The 24,593-nt window shown below is 37.0% G+C and overlaps 1 protein-coding gene across 1 annotated transcript in view; it reads right to left on the reverse strand.

Moving 5' to 3' along the window:
- The window catches only part of DGKH (diacylglycerol kinase eta), a gene marked incomplete at its 5' end in the record, with an annotated part of 68,218 nt that overhangs the window by 24,846 nt on the left and 18,779 nt on the right, over positions 1-24,593 (reverse strand). Inside the window, 8 exons of the mRNA XM_006155500.3 lie at positions 918-1,025; positions 7,503-7,599; positions 7,736-7,846; positions 9,435-9,552; positions 12,764-12,895; positions 16,794-16,916; positions 19,227-19,500; positions 21,228-21,327. Of these exons, the coding sequence (XP_006155562.1) occupies positions 918-1,025; positions 7,503-7,599; positions 7,736-7,846; positions 9,435-9,552; positions 12,764-12,895; positions 16,794-16,916; positions 19,227-19,500; positions 21,228-21,327 (1,063 nt within the window). The remainder of the gene's footprint in view (positions 1-917; positions 1,026-7,502; positions 7,600-7,735; positions 7,847-9,434; positions 9,553-12,763; positions 12,896-16,793; positions 16,917-19,226; positions 19,501-21,227; positions 21,328-24,593) is intronic.

The raw sequence follows: 24,593 nt of genomic DNA on the forward strand, positions 1-24,593 counted from the left end.
ATGACACATTTTGCATAGAAAAAAACATAGAAAAATATATCATGACTATGCGGATGACCTGGTACTTTGGCAGACAGAATAATGCCCAATTTCCTACCTCTAAAATATCATGTCCTAATCCCTGAAATCTGTCACTGTGTTACTTTATAGGCAAAAAGAGCTTTCATAGGTAAGAAAATCACCGATTTTGATTTGAGGCTTACGATACTATGGTTCCCACTGACCCACTTTCTCAGGGCTCTTAAATTAAGGACTTTGAGAGGAGGTGAGGATTCTGGATCATATGGGTGGGCCCAGTGCAATCACAAGGGTCATTGAAAGTGGAAGAGAAAGCAAAAAAGACCACAGTGATGTAATGTGAGAAGCTTCCAACCTGCCTTCCTTGGCTGTAAAAATGGAGGGAGGAATGTGAGCAGCTTCTAAAAGCTAAGGTCAAGGAAATAGATTTTTCCCTAGATCCTCCAGAAGGAAATACAGTGCAGTTGACACTTTGACTTCAGTTCAGTGAGACCATGTCAGACTTCCACCACATAGAACTACATGTAAGGTGGTAAATGCGTCAAGTTGCTATATGTGTGTTAATTTGTCATGGCAGCAATAGAAAACTAACACAGGTAATAAAATGTAAAAGTATAAACTTCTCTGTATCTCCTAAATCTACTTTCCCAAAGTTAATTCTTTTGTGTTCATCCAGAAAATTGTTATCTACATCCAAAGATAAGCATATCATATCAACATGAGAAATTTTAGAGTATATCCAGTAAGAGAGACTAAACCTTAAATCTATTCCACCCCTTATCTTCTCAGTGTAAAATATTCCAACATGAAATTAATATTGAAAGGCACATGTTAAAAAAGATATTCTGGTAATTTAGTTATTTTTGAGGAAATAAACTGTTTATTTTCTTGCTACTTACATCATCCTCTTTAGTTCCACCCCAGAAGTTAGTGCCTCCAGCATAGCTGGGGATGTTCAACACCGCTATGCCTTGCAAACTGGGGAGAGGAATGTACTGCCCATCACACTGCAATGTAAAAAGCTTCGAGGTTAGACAAAAAGAGCAAAACTAGTATTTGAAAGATGCTGAAATCCCAAAGACAAAGGGTGATGGAGCAAAGCATGTTGGTATTGTTTGCTCTCCCGCAAATACATTTCTGCATATTACAAAGACGTTTATGTTTTTAATTTTAGAAAACCTGAAAGGATAAATAACTATAGCACAAGCTGTTACAGAAAACTGAATTTAAAAATAAAAATATATTCCCTCTTCTTTCTTCCCAAACCAGACAGACCTTGTCTTGAGTGTCACCATATTCTCACTTGTATTAAGGGGGTGGGTCTTACTCTCCTTATCTAGCACCTCTCAGCCCCAGGTCCACTGCTAGTGCTCCTTAATGACTTGGTAACTGGTTAAATTCAAAGGTGAGTTTTTCAAGAAGAGTACCAAATCATTTAAAAAATTTTTTAAAAGTTTATTTCGGGGCTGGCAGGTGGCATGGTGGTTAAGGGCACTCGACTCCCACATGGCCAACCACGGTTCGAGTCCTGGACCTAGTGGCTTGCGCTCTCTCTCTCTCTCTCTCTCTCTCTCCTCTCCCTCTCGCTCTGTCCCTCTCTGCTCAAATTGAAATAAATAAATAAATAAAGTTAAATAAAATAATTTTTTACAAAAAGTTTATTTCTTTATCTGTAAGAGGGAGATAGAGATAGTACCACCAACAGGGTCTCAGTGGTGTGATCCACTCTCAGCCTCAGCAGTCCCAGACCATGGTACACACATACCCAGCATGTTAGGGAGGTCTCTGGACATTAACGCAGAACCTTCACTGTGGATCAGGCTTGCAAAGCACTGTATTTTACCGCTGTGCCACAGTCTGCCCTGTACCATTTAAGGGACTTGAGCATCTACAGATTTTGTTATCGATGGGGAGTCCTGGAACTAATTCCCCAAGAATATCAAGGGTTAACAACTTTAGTCAGAACCAAAACCAAGCAAAAAAAAAAAAAGCAAGTCAGAAAGCCTATTACATTCCTTGCCTTCTAACTAAGCACTTAAAAAACTGAATTACCATCTATAAAAAGAAAAACAATATGGCTAATGAAGTAATTACACATTACATATGAATAAATTCTTATGGAGTAGAAGGAGAATACTACTTTTTCATAAATGTTTCTTTAATTAATTTCAATTAATAGTTTGCTTTGCTCTATTACTTCTTAAGTAAAGTCTAATTAGTTATTAAGGGGGAGACAGGTAAGGAACTCAAACTTTTTAAAAAACTTAAGGAAAATGACAGTAATTATGTTACATAAATTTTATGATGATCCTGCTTAATATTTTAACCAATATTTAAATAGACCCTCTTAACATTTTCAAAGTGAACTCTTAATCCAAGGGAGTGATTTAAACCTTCACTAAGGAAGAGCTTGCAGATGTCATACCTAAAATAGATGCTTATTTTCATTAATCCTAATTTTTATATTAAAAAATAGTTAACATAATTTCAACAAAACTGCATTTTAATGCCAGTCAAAATTATCTTCAACCTTTAGAACAAATGAGAATCCAGCTCGAACCCACTTTCAACCATTTTAATAACTGAGATTGCATAGATTATTTCTAGGTGTATTTCACAATTCCTTTCCTTTTTTCCTTTTTTAAATGAAAAGAGTGTTAACATCAGACAAGTTCAGAGGCCCATTCTGTATGTCAGTACCTACGAGGAGTGCCTGACAAATAGCTGGTGTTCAATATATATTTGCTAAATGACTGAATAATAATTACTACTGGGTCCTCAGGAAAGTGATGATGCATTTTTGTATTGGAAAATACGTACCGACCTGCTCAATGACCTAATGAATGCTTAACTTTTTTTTTTAAAGAATTATTTTCTTTTAATTAATTAATTAATTAATTAATTTTTAGTTGGCCAGAGAGAGAGAGCGATAGGAGGAAAGTTAGAAAGCAAGCTACCAGGTCTGGGACTCATACTGCAGTTGGCCACGTGGGAATCCAGTGCCCTTAACCACCATGCAACCTGCTGATCCCAGATTAACTTCTTCTAAACCCAAAACACTAAACATATATCTTTGTGTGCTTTAGAAAAAGCTGTTTTAGGGACCAGCAGTTGGCAGAATGGCTATGTCGCTGGACTCCCATGGAGACCGCTATTTGAGTCTCAGACCCGGTGGCTTAAACTCATGCCAGGTGCGCGTGTGCTTGTGTGCCCAAGATACCGAGAGGAAAAAGATGAATGCCTCACGGTTTGGCCATCCCCCCTGTGGGCTGATTTCTCGCTTTCTGTCTCTCTGTCTCTATCTTTCTGGCAAGTGCCTGTGCCCTATAGCAAAAACCTCTCCAAAAAAAGAAAAAGAAAAAGAAAAAAAAGAAAAAGCTGTTTTAAATCATTACTAGCTTTTTTTTTTTTTTTTTTAGCCTTTTGCTTTAGGGCACATGCACTTGCCAGAGAGACAGAGACAGAGATACAGAAAGTGAGAAATCATCCCTTGGGGGGGGGTGGGCACAACTCTTGTAATCCCTTCTTCTCCATTCTCCCCTCTCGATTTTGGGCCTGCATGCACATGTGCCTGGTGGGACCTGAACCATGGTCGACCACGTGGGAGTCCAGCACCTTAACCACTATGCTACCTGCTGGCCCCAATCATGACTAACTTAAAGGAAATGGAATAAAATACTCTCAGAAAATGTAAAACAACTATTTTTAAAAACAATTCAGAGCAGTCTTTAAAGATTTTATTAATGGATGCACTTTATTTGCAAACACAGTATGGATGAAGATAAACATTTTAGCACGAAGCTCCATGGACAACCATCATCAGGGAAATGGATTTTCAGACAACAGGCCTTTAAAAGTAGGATTTGGTTTACTTGTAACTATCACAACTGACTCTGTACTTTTTCTGCTTTACCTTTTTAACATGTTTTCACTTATCTTGTCACTGATTTTATTTCCCTGTTTTATCATTTAACATCCATTACTATATCAAGGATTCTTAAAGTTCAGAAATTAGGATCCCATGGATAGATTCAGGGGTCTGTCAACTTGATGGTAAAAACACATCTCTGTTCACAAACACCTGAAATTTAGCATTGCCCTCAATTATAAAAGTAGGTAGCAAACCAGGCATTAGTGATACACCTGACCACATCATTAAGCGAAATACAGACTTAACCGAATCCCATTACAGATGTTTCAGATGTCCTGTAATATGTTCATCATTCCTTAGCAATTGTGGTTATTTAGTAAACATGCCATTATATGTTTATTTGGTAGGGCCATGATGAAACACATTATTCTTTAACAAATTTTAAAAATATTGTCATTTTATTTTGACACTACTGATTTCTTTTGTAAGTCTGTATATTTTATATTATGAATTTATAAACAATATTTTGATTAGGGGTCAAGTTTCCTAGAATGCCAAAGGAATCTACAGCTCAAAAACGATTAAGAATCCTTCTAAAGAAGAGTAAAAAACCAGCTGCGTAAGATTTCTTTTTCAAAATTTGGACTACCATTAGAAGAGGCTACAATCCTTTCTGGAATGAAGCCCACATAGCTATTCAAAGTAGAGATCATTTCCTAAACCTTAAAAATGCCAGCTACAGGGCATGATCACAATACTTACCAAATTATCTAAAATGATCGTTCATTTGTCCATTTCCCCCTCAACAAGGGGCCAGGAACTGTGCTAAATAAGCACTGGTTCTAACAGAGATGAGTACAACTTCCTACCTGTCCTTAAGGAGGGTGGCTGATCCAGGTAAACAGATTTAAAAAATGAAAGATTACAACATAGAGGAGCGCATCCAAGCTGACAGAGAGATGGGGCTGTCAAAACTTATGAAGTGTGAACCTTTCCAATTTTACGCCTTTTCAGCCAATAATGTCTATGTCTATCTTAATTCTACAAGAAATTATAAATCAAACCAGTTGATACTGTAGTAATGTTTTTAAAGTGGGAGGTATAAAAAGTTTATCTTCCCTAGAACATTTAGCTGATAATAAATGAGACAGGCACTGTTTTAGTCCACATTCCAGTGCTACGCTAGCACCTTAGGGGAGAGGGTCAGAAAAAAACTTTGAAAAGAACAAGAATGCATATAAACAAGGGAACAGGTTATGGAAAGGTATAAGGTATACACACAGAGGGAAAAAAAAGTGCTATTGTGTGTGCGTATACTAAAACAAACAACTTGTATAATAAAAACCAAAGTTGTACATTATGTAATGCTCTTTGTTGAAGACAATGAATACAGTAATATCCTTGATTTGATTATCACAAAATGCATGCATTTTAAAAAAGCACATTGGGGGAACCAGCAGTTAGCGTAATGGCTATGTCGCTGGACTCCCACGTAGTCGACCGCGGTTCGTGTCCCGGACCCGGTGGCTTAAAACTCACGCCGGGCACGTGTGCGTGCATGCCCAAGATCCCGAGAGGAGAATGGAGGAGAAGGGATTGCGGCGTGACCATCCCCCCAGGGGGTGATTTCTCGCTTTCTGTGTCTATGTCTCTCTCTGTCTGTCTGGCGAGCGCACGCGCCCTACAGTGAAAATCTCTCTCTCAAAAAAAAAAAAAGCACATTGGATCCCACAAAAATGTACAAAAATGAAATGTAATAAGAAAATATAAAATAAAAACAAATGGAAAATAAAAAATAATATCTAAAATAATAATGTTCTCTTTAATTTTATTGCATTGTAGACTTTAGACTTGTATACATTTCTGTATGAATAATATATTTTAATTAAAAACATCTGGTTGTAGGGCTAGCCCCGTAGCCTAGTGACTAAAGAGAATCAGAACCCAGATGAGTGACAGTGGTTTTAATCCCGGTCTAAAAGGCTCGAAAAACACACTGGACACAAGTGTGTATGTGCCCCAAATCTAGACAAGCATGGAGAAGGGATTGTGTCGCAACTACACCCCATTGAGGGATGCTTTTTACCTTCCTCTTTCTCTCTCTCTCTTTGTCAAGTGCATGAAACCTCTGGCAATTAAAAAACAAAGTCTATTTATAAAAAGATACCAGATATGAAAGGCATGCCTATCAGTATAAATGGTAAGCCTCAGACAAAGAATAAAAGAAAAGAAAATTCACAGAAATTAATAGAGTTGTCAGAGTCAGGCACCTAAACTTTTTATCATTAGAGTACATGAAAAAAAAAAAGTTTGCTGTCCTTAATTTCCTACTTACATTAAAGTAAAAAAGACACTTAAAAATTCAAAATATTTTTCTTATACTGACATGTTAGAAATAAATGGAACAAAATATTGCATTTAAATTAAGAGAACATTATTTTCAGGGATTTGTGACACTTTGGGCATGATGTATTTGGTCAGAGTTTGGAAACTTAAATGAGAAAATCCACTGGAAACTCTATCCTATGGGTCTGCAGGTGGTGTGGGGGTTAAAGCACTGGACTCCCACATGACTGACTATGGTTCGGGTACTAGACCTGAAGGCTTACTTTCTCACTTTCACTTTCATTCTTTTTCTAGTCAAATTAAAAGTAGTAATAACGGGGCCAGCAGATGGTGTAGTAGTTAAGGCACTGGACTCCCACATGGCTGACCTCAGTTCGAGTCTTGGACCTGGAGGCTTGTTTTTTTACTTTCACTTTCTCCCTCTCTAGCCAAATTAAAAATAACAATAGGGGCCAGCAGGTGGTGTACTGCTTAAGCCACTAGACTCCCACATGGCCAACTGTGGCTTGAGTCCCAGACCTGGAGCGTTGAAACTCACACCAGGCACACATGCATGTGAGCTCAAAATCCTGCAAGGAGAATGGAAGAGAAGAAATTGCAGTGTGACCATTCCCCCTGGGAGGTGATTTCTCATTTTCTTTCTCTGTCTCTCTCTGTGTCTCTGGCAAGTACATGTGCTCTATAGCAAAAATCTCTCTAAAAAATTTTAAAAGAAATAAATAAAATAATTATTTAAAAAACAACAACTCTATCCTAGAACTAGATGCAATGGTAAAGCAACACTCTGTGAAGCTGGACCCACATGGGAAGGTCCCAGGTTCCACATCTCAAGGCCTCCCTGTACATGCCAGGTGTGCACATACCCCTGAGTCCGGCTGGCTAAAGCAGGGAAGTGTCATGGCATGAAGATGCTGTTGGGATGCATCTCTTTTTCTTCCTGTCTTCCTCTGTCTCTCTCATGAAATAAATAAGTAAATAAATAATATTAAACAAAACAAAACAAAAACCCTACCCTATAAAAGTACTCCTGTGGCTCTACATTTTCAGGGGCCACCAGCAATCCATAGCATCCCCAATGTCAAGAGCTAATGATGACAGTCACATGCATCACTCATATCCTTTAATATGAAGTTGATAATAATTTCCATATTTGGCCTTGAGTATTCACTCACCAAGCAAGTAAAATTTAGGTCAAATTAGGTCCACAAATGAAATTATTTTTCTACATAAGGTAATCTGAAATGTCTTTACTTTGATATAAACTTACCTCAAGTTGAACCCTTTGTTCTAAATTCTTGTATGATCTCTGTAATAATTCCCGGGTTCCTAGGACTCCATACCACATCAAGTTTTTAGTTCGGCTCCTGAAAATAAATGTTGGCAATTTCAGGAAATTTTACTTACTGACTCCTTAGAGAAAGAGCAAGCAACAGAAATAATAAATGAAATTAAAGTAAAATTGCGCTCATGTAATACCATTATTACCATCACCAATATTACCTGCATTTCTCGGGGTGCTCCTCCCTTTTATTATTAAATTCTAATGAAATTTTTGCATCTAATCCAATCCCAAAGTAATTGTTCATGACACATTTTTCTGAATATCCATCTCTAGGATAAAAAGAAAGATGACATAAAAGTCAATTTCAGGATCACTACAATTCTAACCCGTACACAAAACAGCACTTAAAATAATTTAAACTCATTTAAACTTCCATTCCATATAAAAGATTATAAAGCCTAGCAGGAATCACTTCCTATTCATAGGCCATGTGTACAGCCATGGTCAATGTATACAGTTTTTGGTACATGTGATAAAAAAGGATGATGGGCAAGGCAAAGCGGAGACAGCCGTGTTTTGGTTTTCTACTAATGTAACATCTTAGCCTTCAATCTCCTTCATAAGCCCCTCAAAACACAGACAAATGGAGATAAACAGAGGATGGCTTTGCAGTCAGGTGCCAATGCTGCCCCCTTTTTTTTATCACTAGAAAGTCTCTTCCACTTCTACTCTTAGTAGGTAAATATTTATTAAGATGAAAGAAAATAAAATTGCTAACTCCAATACATTATTCTGGGTGTTTTAGAAAGTTTCAAATATAGTACTGTTCTTGAGAAATGTCATTACAGAAATGAGATATGACAAAAGCAAAATTAAAAATGAAAGTAAAAGGAGTATATCTCTTTTTGAAGAGGTTTTGGCGATAAGGCATGTGCACTCACCAGAAAGACAGAGAGAGAGAGACAGAGAGACAGAAAGTGAGAAATCACCCCCAGGGGGGATGGCCACGCCGCAATCCCTTCTCCTCCATTCTCCTCTCGGGATCTTGGACACACACGCACACACGCCCAGCTTGAGTTTAAGCCACTGGGTCCAGGACTAAAACCGTAGTCAACTACATGGGAATCCAGCAACATAACCATTACCCCAACTGCTGGTCCCAGAAGTATATATTACAAGGCCAAAAAAAAAATCTTGAGGAGTTTTTATTTATTTATTTTTTTGAGAGGTTTTTGCTATAGGGCGCATGCACTCACCAGAAAGAGACAGAGAAACAGAAAGTGAGAAATCACCCCCCAGGGGGATGGCCATGCCGCAATCCCTTCTCCTTTGTTCTCCTCTCGGGATCCTGGGCACACACGCACACATGCCCAGCGTGAGTTTAAGCCACTGGGTCCACGACTTGAACTGGGGACAACTACATGGGAGTCCAGCGACATAGGCATTACACTAACTGCTGGTCCAAAAACTTGAGGAGTTTTGAAAAGAGAAGAGATCAGTGTGAGCCAGAAGCCTGCCAAAAATAAATAAACTTAGAAGCTAGTTGTAGAAAGATGATAGATTTGGCAAGAATAAGAAGAAAGGAGGTGAAAAGAATAGTATAAATATGTGTGATGGCACCATTATGTAAAATATTTCAGGAACAAAGGAGTAGATTTATGTCTGTCTTTGCGTGAGGATTGCTCTCAGGAAGAACAGGCTGAAAAAGAAGGGACAGGCTGGAAAGTGACCGACCTCAGAAACAGAACATGGGGACCACTGAATTTGGAAGGACTCAACTTACTCGTCATTACCAGCTTTTGAAATGTTCTGACTGTCCTTTGTGTATATAGAATGAAATTTATTGTTAATACATTTAAAATGCTACAATTCATATAAAAGAGCAACAAGAAAATATTTACAAAAGCATTTTCTTACACTGAATCTGGATCTGGGTCAATAAATGGTGTTGCACCAAAAGGATCAATATTTGCTAGTAACATTTTGTTGATAATAGAACTCCCAGCAATTGAGGCAGCTAGTCCTGCCCTTAAACCTGGATAGAAAAAATAAATTCACACAGGATTACAAGTTAAGGAAAAGCAGAATCAGTCCATTCAGGCCTATTATCAAAAATCCTGCTCCCAAATGTCTGTCTTCAGTCCTTCTCTTCTCACAGCTAAGAACTATTTTGATACTGCCAAAGATTAGTATGTTGTTATAAAGAATGAAGGAGATGAGGACCTAAATTGGAGTTGCTTTGTGACTTTTTTTCATTTATCATCCCAATAATTCTATAACTTCTACAAACATAAGGCTACTTCCTTTGTTACAGCTAATAAAGCATTAAGTCTGTAAAGAAATTTATGATTATGGCTAAATTACCTAAAATGTCATGAAATGACCACTTCCATACTCTCGAAGCACAGGTAATAATACTAAATTTTAAATATTGAGATGGGTACCAGCAGATGGCATAATGGTTATGTCACTAGACTCCCATGTAGTCGACCACGGTTTGAGTCTCGGACTCTGCAGCTTTAAAGCTCACACTGGGCACATGTGCATGCATACCCAAAATCCCAATAGGAGACTGGAGGAGAAGAGATTGCAGTGTAGCCCCCCTGGGGGGTGACTTCTCCCTTTCTTTCTCTCTCTCTCTCTCTGTGTGTGTCTGTGGTGAGCACATCCACCCAATAGCAAAATTCTCTCAAAAAGCCAAAAAACAAACAAACAAACAAAAACCCCAACATATTAAGTGATATACTGAGGTGAATAGTCACTATTAGTGTTAGAAACAGCCGTGAAGGGGACAGCAGATGGCATAGTGATTATATTGCTGGACTCCCACAAGTCCTGAACCTGGTGGATTAAAAATCACACTGGGCATGTGTACTCGTGTGTCCAAATTCCCAGGAGAATGGAGGAGAAGGGGTTGGTTGGGGCATGGCCATTTTCCCTGGAGGGAGTGATTTCTCACTTTCCTCTCACTGTCTCTGTCTGTCTCTCTGGAAAGCACATGCACCCTAAGGTAAAAAACCCTTAAAAAAAAAAAAGAATAGTAGCAAAAATATTAAATTCGGGTATTTATACATTTTAGAAAAATATAGTATTGAATATAAAAAATGAAGCATTTATCTTACCTCTGCATATGCAAAATTTCTAATTTATTTCAACATGCTTTCCCACTAACTAGTTACGCTACTCAAAGATAATCAATTTTATAATTTACTCAACCCGTTATGAAGTCTAGGAATACTATAAAGACTGCAAAGAAGACAAATAGGGGTCAAAAACAAACAAACAAACAAAAAAGAACAAGACAGTGAAGAAAAATACATCATACAACCGATACTAAGAAATTAGAAAAACAAGTTCTTTCTTTAGCAAATATTCCTTTCTTCAACCATGTGCTCTTCTTTCAGAATTATTATATATTATTTTAACTACTGTTTCACTGACTATTAAATAATCAAGATGGATTTATTGTCATTTAATTTTATGGTTTCAAATATGTTATAATATACTTTCTTTTGACAATTTCTTTATGTCTAAACAAGTTTTATAGTTTTAGTTCTTATATTTAAGTCCTTTTTTAATCCATAATGAGTTAATTTTATGAATGGCTGGTGACAGGGGTCTCACTTCATCCTTTGCTTGCGGATATTTAGTTATTCTCACTACCAGCGATTGAAAAGACAATTCTTTCTCCACTCAGTCATATTAATACAATGACTGATAACTGACTGACCATAAATGTAGCTGATTTCTGGACTTTCAAGTCTATTCAGTTGATCTATGACACTGTTCTCATGTCAGCACAATGTCGTTTTGATTAGTATAGATTTACAGTAAGTTTTGAAATTGGGTTGTATGTGTTCTCCAACTTTGTTCTTTTTTTCAAGATTGTTTTGGGTATTCTGGGTCTTTTGCATTTCTACATGAATTCTAAAAACTACTTGCATCAAATAAGTTTTGGTATGGTACACTTAGTTTTACTCATATCAAAGGATTTTCTTTTTTATTTTTTTGAGAGAGAGGTTCTTGCTATAGGGTGTGTACTCGCTGGAGATACAAAGAGAGACAGAAAGCAAGCAAAATAATAACCCCCAGAGGGAATGGCCATGCAACAGTCCCTTCCCCTCCCAGGATTTTGGGTATGCATGCACACGCAACTGGCATGAGTTTCAAGCCTTTGGGATTCAAACTATGGTTGACTACATCAGAGTCCAACACCTTAACCTGGTGGTACCCTCAATGATTTTCTAATTTCCTTTGTAATTTTTTCATTGACCGCTACATTTCCACATATGTGTGCATTTCCAAAATTTAATTCTTTCATCGATTTCTAATTTCATCTCATGTGGTCAGAGAACATATGTTATATGATTTCAATCATTTCTAATTTACTGAGAATTGTTTTATTACTTAATATATAGTCTATTCTGAAGAATGTTATACAGATTCTTGTGAAGAATATCTGTTATAATTAGTTGGCATGCTCTTTAGACATCGATTAGGTCTAGCTGTTTTATGTACTTTTCAAGTACTCAATTTCTTGGCTGATATTCTATCATAGTTGTTCTACCCATTACTGAAAGTGACGTACTCATGTCTCCAACTATTATTGGTGAATTTGATTCATCTCTAAAAATAACTTATAGGAGACATGAATTTTCAGTCTATCTTGGATTCCAATCTGCTCTGAATAAATCTGAAAGTTTTCATGAAGTCCAACAGCTGGTCCTTAAGGAGGCCTCTGAGACACTGATACTTCCTCCATCTCCTGCTCCACAGCCCTTGGCTTGCATTAGTATTGGCCTAATCCCAAGGTAAATTAATCTGATCAGGGATGGACTATATGCCTCAGATATTCCATAATAAAGCAGTATCACTTAGTCTAAAAGTGACTGCAGGGAGACATGGGTGGCTTTAAATCAGAAAGAAAGCTATGGACATACTTAAGAGGTAGTAGAATATAAGATCAGATTTATTTATTTATTTTGACTACTTAAAACATGTAGATTCTTAAGCTCCACTCTGGAACCATCTCAGTTTCTCAGCAACATGTGTTTTAATACTTCCTAGGCCACTGTTACACACAGTAGATTCTAAGGACCTGGATTCTAACTGATAACTGTACCAAGAATATTCTCCTAAAGGAGTGTTTACCCTTCAGAACATATTTGTATGGTTCATGGACATGAGAACTTACACATTTTCTCAGAAATACTTAAAAATATACCATGTTTTTGAATTTATCCTACCTGGGCAGATTATTCTGGTATTAAGCACAGGGAGATTTTCCTTGTTGGTTGTCACAGCTGGACCAGGGATAGAATCAGTTTGGAAATGGCCACGAATTGCCTGGGCATCTGGAGACCGAGGTGCAGTTTTACCTGTTGGCAAAAAGTCCATATTAAAAAGAAATAACGATAAAGTTATTAAAATAAGGACGCACCTATAAATTGAAGACAAAATAACTGAAACCTACTAAAAACACTGTGTCTACTATTATTTTACTATTTAATTTTCATTTTTTAAAGATTTATTTATATAGAGGCTATCTGCCAGAGAGAGACATTTTAATCTCTCATCTCAAATACACAGAGATCAATAGAAACTGCATGTGTACTGTAACTATTGGGTCGTTGGAAAAGTCATGATGCATTTTTGCATAGGAAAACATAGAAAAAATGCCTCATGACTTTTTTGACAACCCAAAAAGTCAATAATACTCATACTTTGAAACTGATTAACAGATATTTAAAGATAAATATAAATTTTTAAGCCTAATGGTTGCTGAAAATTTATTATGTGTGTTATAATGTATACAACCATCATAATCATTTTCTCAGAGTGAATGACTAAATTTAATTAACGTTAATTCCTAGAGCTAACAAATGAAACATGAGTTAACTTTGACTTCCATAAATGAAAAGAAAAACAGTATCTATCTTCAAATAAAAACCAATATGCTTTTCTTGCACTTCTCAATTATTTATTCAAAATAACTTTCCCAAAGTTGTTTTATCATTTTCTTATAAAAGTTCAATACATTTTAAAAGTTATTCTAAAATACAATAATTCTCAAGGTAGACAACAAAAAAGGAAAGATTTAATTCTATCTAAACTAAGACAATTTAATGGAAAGTAAATAGTGCCTTTAACTAATTTAGGAGCTATTGGAAGGTATTTACAAAAGACAGTAATACTCAAACTCAATTTAAAAATGCTCTAAAACTTAATTATCTTTACTCTCCTTAAGACTAATTACAACTAACTATGTTAATCTTACACTCTGTTCTCTCTGTTCAAAAAAACAGTCCAAGTAACAGGATAGCTTTTTTCTTTTTCTTTTTTTTGACAGATGGGACTCCTGGGGCTAATTTCTAATAAAAACACCTTTTTGATGTTCATCTCTGATAAAAAGCAGAGAGAGTACTAATGACTGAGATTGATGTTCTACCGCAGGTAACTAAATTAATGTTTCATGGTTCTTCTTAAATAAAGCATCTCATTGATCATATTAACATACCGTATTTCTTAGATCTCAGACATAAATTATTACATAATAATGATACCAGGACTGTGTTTCAAAAAAATGATTAATTAACCCAGAACTTTTTCTCCCACTTGTACAATACCGCAGCATTAAAAACTTTTCTAAATCTTGGACCAGCATATGGCATAATGGTTACGTTGCTTGACTCCCATGTAGTTGACCGTGGTTCAAGTCCTGGACCCAGGTGGCTTAAAACTTGTGCTGAGTACATGTGCATGTATGCCCAAAATTCTGAGAGGAGAACGGAGAAGGGATTGTGGCATGGCCATCCCCCCTTGGGGGGTGATTTCTCCCTTTCTGTCTCTCCATCTCTCTCTGCTTCTCCAGCATACACATACACCCAACAGCAAAAATCTCTCTTTCAAAAAAAAAAAAAAAAAAAAAAGAGAAACTTTTCTAAATCTATCTGCATGTTTGAGTCTCCTTTACAGACTACGATGTGGTAATGAATTCATAAAAGTATGGTAAGGTGAGATGATAACTAGTTAGAAAAGCATTCTTAATGAGTGCTGAAAAATCAATCCTCAAAAGAGAACTATTATACCTTAAGGGGCATTGTCAAGCAGCATACTGGAAGAACACTATTGTCAGCCTGATTTAGTCAGCATTTTTAAATGTATAAAAACATCTAAGGCCTCTTATAAAATTCATAGAGAAAGCAAACTTAAGACAACAGAATCAAACTTCAAACGATTTTCACATGATAAAATGACAACTCTAAATAAGAAAGATCAAAGTTCATAGGGAAGAGTATAAACGCCTATAATTAGGCTTTTTTTAAAAAAGAAATCTTAAAGAGACTAGCAGTTAGCGTAATGGCTATGTCGCTGGACTCCCACGTAGTGGACCGCGGTTCATGTATGTCCCGGACCCAGTGGCTTAAAACTCATGCCGGGTACGTGTACGTGCGTGCCCAAGATCCCGAGAGGAGAATGGAGGAGAAGGGATTGCGGCATGGCCATCCGCTCTGGGCGGTGATTTCTCTCTTTCTATCTCTCTGTCTCTCTCTGTCTGGTGAGTGTACACGCCCTATAGCATAAACTTCTAAAAAAAAAAAAAAAGAAATCTTAAATAGTCTTTGCAACTCCAAAAATGACAAGAATAAAAAAGGGAGAGCCATCTTCATCATACAGTAGTGTAATAATGTGTGTGAAACTGCACTACGCAAATGCCAGTTGTTACCATCAACATTAGTATATATAATCTAGTGTCTGTAACCATGGATAGAAAATTAAAGGAGATAACAGAAAACTTACTATGAAGAATAACTTCCCAACAATTAGAGCTGACCGTAAGAGGGGAATATATTGAAAGTGAGTGTCAAGAAAGTCTGAGAATATGTTTGTGTTGGGTTGTATGCTGAATATGTGAGGTCTATCAAGTATAATTTCAAATCCTTTAAGAGTATGAAATACAAATAAGGACTAGTCTCTCAAAGTTAATGTAAGTTAATGTAAGTAGTAGCAGCAGTAGTAGCAATAACAATAAAAATAATGATGTGATGACAGCAAAAACTCATACATCACTATTTACCATATACTAATCTATGCACTTTACATATAGTAACTTGTTCAACCTTCACAAGAACCCAAAGGAGTAGATACCTGATTAACCCTATTTTACAGATAAGAAAACCACAAAGAGATGAAATAATCTGCCCAAGTTTATATATACCAAAAGGAAAAGCAAAAATTTAATGATTGCAAATAGTTCTGATATAATTGTGATATACTCTTCAGGAGTAGCATGTAAATCTTTTCATATATAATGAAAATGATATTAATTGTGATATACTCTTCAGGAGTAGCATGTTATTTTCATGAGAATAAAATATAAAATATTTGTTAATATTTTAATTTCTGCTTTTTTATCCCAATGAATTAGTGACTTTCCCTTCATGCAATATAAAATATGATAAGTATAAATTCATCTCCAATTAAAACTCATAAGGTAGAGAAACAGTTAACATTTTTCCAGCAATTACATATTAGTTTCTTGGAAAAAATCATTTTAGTAGTGAAAGGGTTGTAACTAGACATCTTACGATTTTACAGAGATAAGGATTATTGACTTAAAGTTTAATGATATAAATCAAGGGACTACTAAATCATTTAAATGCCACATTTTTCTGTATCTGAGATCTGAGGCTTTCTTATAATTCTCAAAGGAATCATGGGCTGGCCCCAGAACATAGTGGTTAAGCACTGTGCACTGGGAACCAGATCCCACGTGGCTGACCATAGTTTGAATCCTGCTCCAGCAGCAGGCTTAAAACGCACACCAGATGGGTGTGCATGCATGCCCCAAATCCCGACAACAAAGAAACGGAGGAAGGGAACTGTGCCATGACCATGCCTCACTGGGAGCACTTCCTCCCTCTCTCCAGCAGGTGCATGTATTCTCTGGCAATACAAAAAAGGAATCGGTAAGCTAACACAGGCTAAAATTGAATGATTTTCATGTTTCTTCTCTTTCTTCAGGAAAGCCAAAGTATTTAGTTATCTTTAGTCCCATGATCCTTAGTTTATTATTGGAATCTTCAGGTTATATAGTGAAAGAGGAATGTGTGAGTACTTGACAATAGTCTAATAATCTATTACCTTTATTATTTTAGTATTCGTGTATAGCAAGGCTTCACTACCTTTTCAAAAATAAACAGTGTATTTCAAACTGATAATAAAAGCAATATTACATTTTATTTAATTTCAAAATAATTTTATCAGTTTTCTTACCAGCTAATGACTCTTTTGCATCATCATCTTTAGACTCTTCTTTGGATTCATCTGTTTCTGTACTATCATAATCAGATGACTGATTAACTGCTTCACAGGACTGACCTGTCTGATCATCCATAACTTTAAGTAGGAAGAAGATAAGTATGTTTGGACAAGTAAAAATAAAACTCATCAATATGAACATATGCCTAGGAAAGCAAAATTGAAACATATACTAGAAGAAATTTCACATTTGCAAGTAAACACTAATTAGCAATGAAAATGGGGGTTTCGCTTGTAAGACCAGATTATCAAACTAAATAAAGTTGTTATAAAATGATATATTTGTCAAAATAAAATACAAGCAATTTAGAGAAAAAAGCGTAAGTCTAGTTACAAGTTACAACCCATAAAGGGTTTTCTGAATATTAATAATTCATATTAAAATGAACTTTTAGGGCCAGCCTGCAGTGTGGTGGGTAAGGCAGATGGATCCTACATGGCTGACTGTGGTTCATGTCTTAGACCCAATGGCTTGAAAAACATGCCAGTTATTTTTATGTGCATGCCTAAAATCCCCAAAGGAAGGAGAAATGGAGGAGAAAGGCCTGAGGCAAGACCTTACTCCATGAGGGGTACTTTCTCACTTTCCCTCTCTTTCTCTCTGGCAAGCACATATGCTCTCTGACAAATTAATAAACAAAACTTTTAGTCTACTAAAATTCTAAGAAAAGTATATACATTAGATTAATATAAAACATTAAAATATAGTCAGAGCTTTTATGAGCCCATAGTAAAGCAACATAAACTTTGAACAAATTAATATTAAGAAAATATTTTCTACATTTTCTAAGTATTTTATGGTTTAATTTTCTTTAAGAATTCAACAGGTTACACATAAGTAAAAAAAATCCGAAATTTAGGGGCCAGCAGGTGGTGTGGTGGTTAAGGGCACTGAACTCCCACATGGCCAACTGTGGTTCAAGTCCTAGACCTTGTGGCTTGCTTTCTCACTTTCCCTCTCTCTCTGTCCCCCTCTGATCAAATTAAAAATAAATAAGTTAACAAAAATAATTCTAAAAAACAAATATTTATAAAAAATTTCAAAATAAAAAAGTTATTAAAATCAATTTTCTATTTTTAATAGTATAAGAAATGTTTCAACCTGGTCTATTATTTCTGAGGCTTTATTTCATGAATCACTAATATTCTGATCCTTGATACTAATATAATAAAAGGGACTAAGAACAAATTTCATTTTAAAAGCTTTACCTTCTTCTATCTTGTCTTTAAAATTTCGTGGGGGTGGGGGGCAGCAGATGGTGTAATAATTATGTTGCTGGACTGCCACATAGTCTACTGTTCCTGTACCTTGTGGCTTAAAATTCACGCCATGTATATGTGTGTGCATATGTGCCCAAAATCCCGAGAGGAGAATGGAGGGAAGGGATTGTGGTGTGGTCATCCCCCTAGGGAGTTATTTCTCACTTTCTGTCTCTCTGGTGAGTGCATATGTCCTATAGCAAAAAATATCTCTAAAAACAATTTTTTTTTTTTTTTGGCTGGCTCAGCCTTTATGGGATAGTTGATTGTATAGTGGACTATAGAGCTGGAATCCACATGCCAAGCATGGTTCATTCCTAAGCCTGACAGGTTTGAAAACATACCAGATGCACACATGCATGCCCCAAATCCATGAGGGCTGGAGTAGAGGACAGGGATCATGGCATGGAGCTCTGTGGAGGTTGCTTCTTACTCTCTTTCTCTCATGTATATACACATGATCTAACGTGGTTTTTTTTTTTTTAGAGGTTTTGCATGTGTGCTCGCCAGAAAGACAGAGAGAGACAGAGAGACAGAAAGGGAGAAAATACCCCCCAGGGGGGCTGGTCATGCTGTAATCCCTTTTCCTCCACTCTCCTCTTGGGATCTTGGGCACACACATATATGTGCCCCGCATGAGTTTAAGCCACCGGGCCCAGGACTCGAACTGTGGTCAACTACATGGGAGTCCAGCGACATAGCCATTATTCCAACTGCTGGTCCCCTAACATGGTTTTTAAAAAATTTTAAATTAGGGTTAGTAGGTGGCATGTAAGTTAAGATGCCTAGATTTTACATGGCCGACAGTTCAAGTTCCGGATCTGGTGGCTTGAGAATCACACAAGGTACATGTCTATATGTGGGACAAATCCAGAGAGAAGAATGGAGGAGAAGAAATTGTGGTGTGACCATCCCTCATAGGGGGTGATTTCTCACTTACCCTCTCTCTCTCTGTCTCTCTTGGGCGAGTGCACATGCCCTGCACAAAATTTAAAAAATAAATCAATAAAAATTAAAAAATGAAAAAAATGTTTAAAGTGTATCTAATCTGTCTACTATAAAAATTCTATTATGCTTGCAACAGGAACGCTGTTAACTCCTTCCAGAGCTGCTTTTGTTCAAGTGTACCTTTTCCGGCTTCTTCAATGACTTGCCTCACTGCTTTCTTTAAACTGTTTGCCCGCAGCATTATATCTTTTGGTTTGGTGGCTTTCTGGGAGGAAGATTTCGTATTGTCATCCGAGAGCTGTTCCCTGCTTTCACCCAAGGATTCTTCACTAGAAGACTCTACAGTATCTTCCTCCACAGTGAGAGGGCTGATGCCAGGGGGCACCGGAGCAGCCTGGGAATCTGTATGCAATGCTTGCAGCAGTTGTTCAAGCTTCTCATTTAGGACTGAGCACTAAGATAACGAAAACATAGCCAAGAGAAAAATAGAAGGAAGGCAAAATATAAGACATTTTTTATAAGATGTTTTGAAAGTTTAGTCACTAGGGAGGAAAAACACTAAAATTCAAATACCACCTTTCATTTTGTAGATACTTTAGTTCAGGAAGCACCTAATTTTAAAATCTCCACTGAGTGAAGATTAAATTAATTAATTCTTTGATGAATAGTTTTTGATTCAGAGGGAAGATAATGATGTTTATTATTAATCTGGCTATCTTCTGTAATTTGTCCTTCAGGTCTATAAACTAATTCCTTTACAATTTTAAAAAATAACACAGTTCTTATGCAAAGTCATTGATTTATACTTCCAGAACCACTCACATTCCATTCTGTGGGTAAAAATCTTTACAATCATTGTTACATGGCTACTTTTCTTTAAAAGAACACATGTCAGTATAAAGTGACACATTACATACAAAAAAATAATGTTTTATACAAAATTTGCTATACATTAGAAAAAACATTAGAGGGGTCAGCAAGTGGCGTGGTAGCTGGGGCACTGGACTCCCATGTGGCTGACCAGAGTTTGAATTTCAGACCTGGTGGCTTGCTTTCTCACTTCCCCTTTCTCTCTCTCTCTCCAGTCAAATAAAAAATAATAACAATAATAATTAAAATGAAATAAACCATTTAAAAAATTAGACAAACCGTTTTCATGCAATTGACTTTAACACCATTCTGAGTCTCATAAACTAAAGGTCTGGCTGAATTTTGGCAAGCTCAGTTATGAAGCATTGGTTTGCAAAGGACTGAACAACCCTCATTTAGGACTGAAGCTGTTGATGCTGCCCCCAATAGACCTTTCATCTCCACATAATTTCCAGTCATTTCCTCCTTGGTCTATTCATCTTTGATGGCGAAACAAGGCGAAATTACAGCAGAAATACTTAGTTTAGAGACAAAAGTCTGGTCATAGAGGATCTGAGCTTCTCTACAGAGTAGAAAGACAAGACAAAGAGTGGAAAATTTTCACTTTTTTTTTTTTTTCCAATTTTCTTTTCTTTCTACTCAATTAAATCACCATCTATAGTATGAATCTAGGGGAGCAAATTCCTTTGCAAGCCCCAAGATAGTCATACTTTTCCTAAGAATGCCCTGTTATGAACTTAAGAAAGCAAAGACAGTAGCTTTTACAATTCAGTAACCTGTTCTTATTTTGGCATCAGAAAGTTCAGGATGAGGAAAAGAAACATCTGTGAAGAAAAAGACAATACAGAAAACAAAACTCTGGAAGAGATAAAGGATGGTGAAATCTAGAGAATCCAGGACATCAGTACTGGGAGAGAGCTTGACCGGACAAAGTTTGCCTGAAAATAGAAAAAGCAGTTCCTCTCTCATCTGGAACACTGGCCACACAGCAGGGAGAACCCTGTAGTCCGAGAACAGAGCATTTCCTGCCTGCAAGATGTCACAAGATGTCAGTCACTGGGAAGTGGATTTGTGTCAAGAAATTCAGCTGATTGTATCATTTTCAGCAATGCAGGTTTCCTATATTATAAAGGGTAACCAGCAAGTAGAATATTTTTCAGATCTTTACATCTGACTCAAAAGTTAATTTTCCTCTTGATTTGAGATACCTGGCAAAGAGCATCACCAATTCAGTTTCTCTTTAAAACCTAGGCACACAGTAACACTGTCAGGAAACAACTTTCCTGCTCGGAAGTGAAGTGTCCTCCTTACTTTAGTGGCCACAGCATCAGCTACAACAGTATTTTCCAACGTTTTGTCATATGTCTTCTCGACTTTGGCAACGAAGTCCTTTACAGTGTCACACAGTACTCTGTGAGGGAAAAAAATATATATATATGAGTCAGTAGACTTAACAATTAGCTTTGATTTGAAAGCATATTTAAAAATAACCACCAGGAGGCAAATTGTCAAAATATCTCGATCGTCTGTACACATCCACACTTCTTTCCACTGTGTTACATGTCTTGGATAAGTTCAAGACTTTCACACTGATAAATGCATCCATGAATAAACCTTGTCTACATAATTATATAATAGTACTTTTCACAAGCCTTTTACGAATAGCCAAATTCTTAAGAAGAATACTTTTAGATCTCATTAAAAAAAAAAAGCATTCTCTCCTGCAGCTCATATATTTTTCTAACAGAATGTTCAGAGTTGAACAAACAAAGCTAAGATTACCACTTAGGTTGTTACATCTATTATTCATCATTTGGGTATCTTAGTACTATATTGTCCCTGAAGAGGAAAGACGTGTATTTTGTTAGAAACCAACCTGCTACCTGGATTCAATTTGTTCTCTGCAAATCTATTCAATTTTTTCCCCTTAAGATAACCAATGTAGTAACACACAGGACTAAGTTAATTCAAGTCTTGTTAGTGTCAGCAACATATGGTTTACTTGGTTGTTTCTTTAAATTACATTTGGTTTCTTTGCAATAGAAAGAAAAGAGAAGTGGGCCAGCTACCATGGTGCAGGGGTGGTGGGCCACACTGCGATGCTAGGTTCATATGAGAGAGAGGGATTCAGTTCCCTGGTCAACCTGTACACACAGGAGGTCGATAGGCTCCTGTGATCTTGGCTAGCTGGGAAGGCTGGGGAAGGATCACAATTGAAGATCCTCTTCAAGGTGCCTGCCTTTCTCTCTCTCTCATGAAAAACATAAACTTAAAAAAAATAAAAAGAAAAAGAAAGAAAGGATCCGAAACATTAACTAAATCTCTGTCTGTGGATCTGCTGTTGAAGTAAAATCAATATGGTATGGGGTCATTGGGAAAGCCATGATGCACTTTTGCACAGAAAAACAGAAAAATAGTCATGACTTTACTGACAACCTAATATAGGACTATCTTGAGTTAAGTCAAGGCTTATACCGATTGAATCATACTATTAAAAAATCATAGCACTGGGGCCAGGAGATAATATTATCACAGCCACATTTATTGGTATTTTACTAAGGAGAGAACCCTTCAGTCCATCAGCCCTGGAAAAGAAGAGGGCAGCAGAGGTGACTCTCCTCAGTTGGGCCACCTTGCTGAGGCAGACAGGCAGAAGGAGACATGTGATCTTGCAAAACCTGCAGCCAAGACAGCTGATAAAAGGTCAGATGTTGGGACCAGCAGTTAGCATAATGGCTATGTCGCTGGACTCCCATGTGGTCGACTGCAGTTTGAGTCCTGGACCCGATGGCTTAAACTCACGCCAGACGCGTGTGCGTGCGTGCCCATGATCCCAAGAAGAGAATGGAGGAGAAGGGATTGCAGCATGGCCATCCACCCGGGGGGTGATTTTTCGCTTTCTGTCTCTCTGGTGTTGGCACAGAAGTAAATCATGATGCTCTGTGAGAATGACCCACATAGGAGTTTCCAGGTTTGGTCTGGAGACACAGCTGAGTAGACTGACACATACATGTCCGTGACCGGTGCCTGACTGAAGCTGTGGATGGGTCACAGTATCAAGAACCTATTGGGGATACCGTTTCTGTCTCTCTTATTTATGGAAGAGAAAAGTGATTTTAGAGAGAGAGAAAGAGAGAGAGAAAGAGAGAGAGAGAGAGCCGATAAATGTGGATATAAAGGGTAGGAGAATGCTTGTCACATAAGTTGTGAGAATAATCAGAAGGAATATTCTGTATTAATAGCCCATTAAGTTCTATATGTCAGAAAGAATATAGGGTATTTATATTCTGGAGGAATACAGGATATTTAGTACACCTAAAGAGTGACTATAAAATTTTAAAAATAGAAATAAAATATATATTTAAAAATAGCATATTTTCAAAGTTACACTAAGTGGGAACTTGCATATTAGAGAAAATATGTAAGATGTATGTGTATTTACTATAGTAACAAAAAGACTGTCTCCAACTATGCAGTTTTCCACTCCATACATAAATAATTCCATAAAATGTAACAATTCAAATAAATGAGAATGGAATATAGATTTTTTTCCCCACAAAGCAACAAAAAATATAAATTCCTAATTACATATTTAATTAATGTAAGAGCATTTGATGTTTCTATCATTTTATTTTCTTAATTTTGTTCTCTTCCTTCACAGTTGAACATAGTCAAATGTGCACAACATATATACTCATTTGAGGCCAACTGTCTATACGTAACATCCTTAATGATCGTTACCATCATATCAATTACACATATTTATGAGATATATACCTATCATTGCATCAGTGCCTTCATTTACCAGTTTTCCACTTATTTTTAAAAATGGAAGCAAAATACAATAAAATATGCATGATAATGATGTAGGTCAGGAGGTGACACAGTGGTAATGCAATTGGATCCACAGGGAAATGTCATGGGTTCACATCCGGGGACCTTCCTGAACACACTGGACTCACATGAGCATGCCAGTGATCCAGGTCGGCTGAGACTGGGGGTGGATGGTGGCATGAAGATCCTGTTGTGGGGGGAGGGGTGTCTGTCTCTCTTTCTCTCTCTCTGACTCTATTTTCCATGGGAAAAAAAACCAGATTTTTTTTTTTTAAAAGGTAACTATGGCCATGGTGCCCAAACAAAACCATAAGTTGGCAAGAAGGTTAATCAAATGAGAATCTCAAAATTTTGTTTTTTCATCTCAAATAAAATGTTCCATTTAGAATGTAAAGGTAGGTCCAACCACAGTGGTGCATGCGCACTGCAACCTCTTGAAAGTTGAAACACATATATGGGAGTCCCAGGTCTGGTTCCCAGGGCAACCTGAGCACACTGAATGCAGCTGTATATCCCAAACTCCGAGTTAATTGGGAAGCTGGGACATGCACATCACAACACAATGACATCCTTTCAAAGAAAAGAAAAGCCTGCTTCAATCTTTTCCCTTCTCTCTCTCTCTCATAGAGGGACCAGCAGACAGCATAATGGTTATGTCACTAGATTCCCATGCAGTTGACTGTGGTTCAAGTCTTGGACCTGGCGGTTTAAAACTCACATCAGGCACATGTGCGTGCATGCCCAAAATCTTAATAAGAGAATGGAGAAGAAGGGATTTTGGTGTGGTCATTCCCCCTGGGGGGGTGGTTTCTCATTTTCTGTCTCTCCACGAGCACACATGCC

The sequence above is a fragment of the Tupaia chinensis genome, unplaced genomic scaffold (genome assembly GCF_000334495.1).
Source record: "Tupaia chinensis unplaced genomic scaffold, TupChi_1.0 Scaffold000458_1, whole genome shotgun sequence".
Taxonomy (NCBI): domain Eukaryota; kingdom Metazoa; phylum Chordata; class Mammalia; order Scandentia; family Tupaiidae; genus Tupaia; species Tupaia belangeri.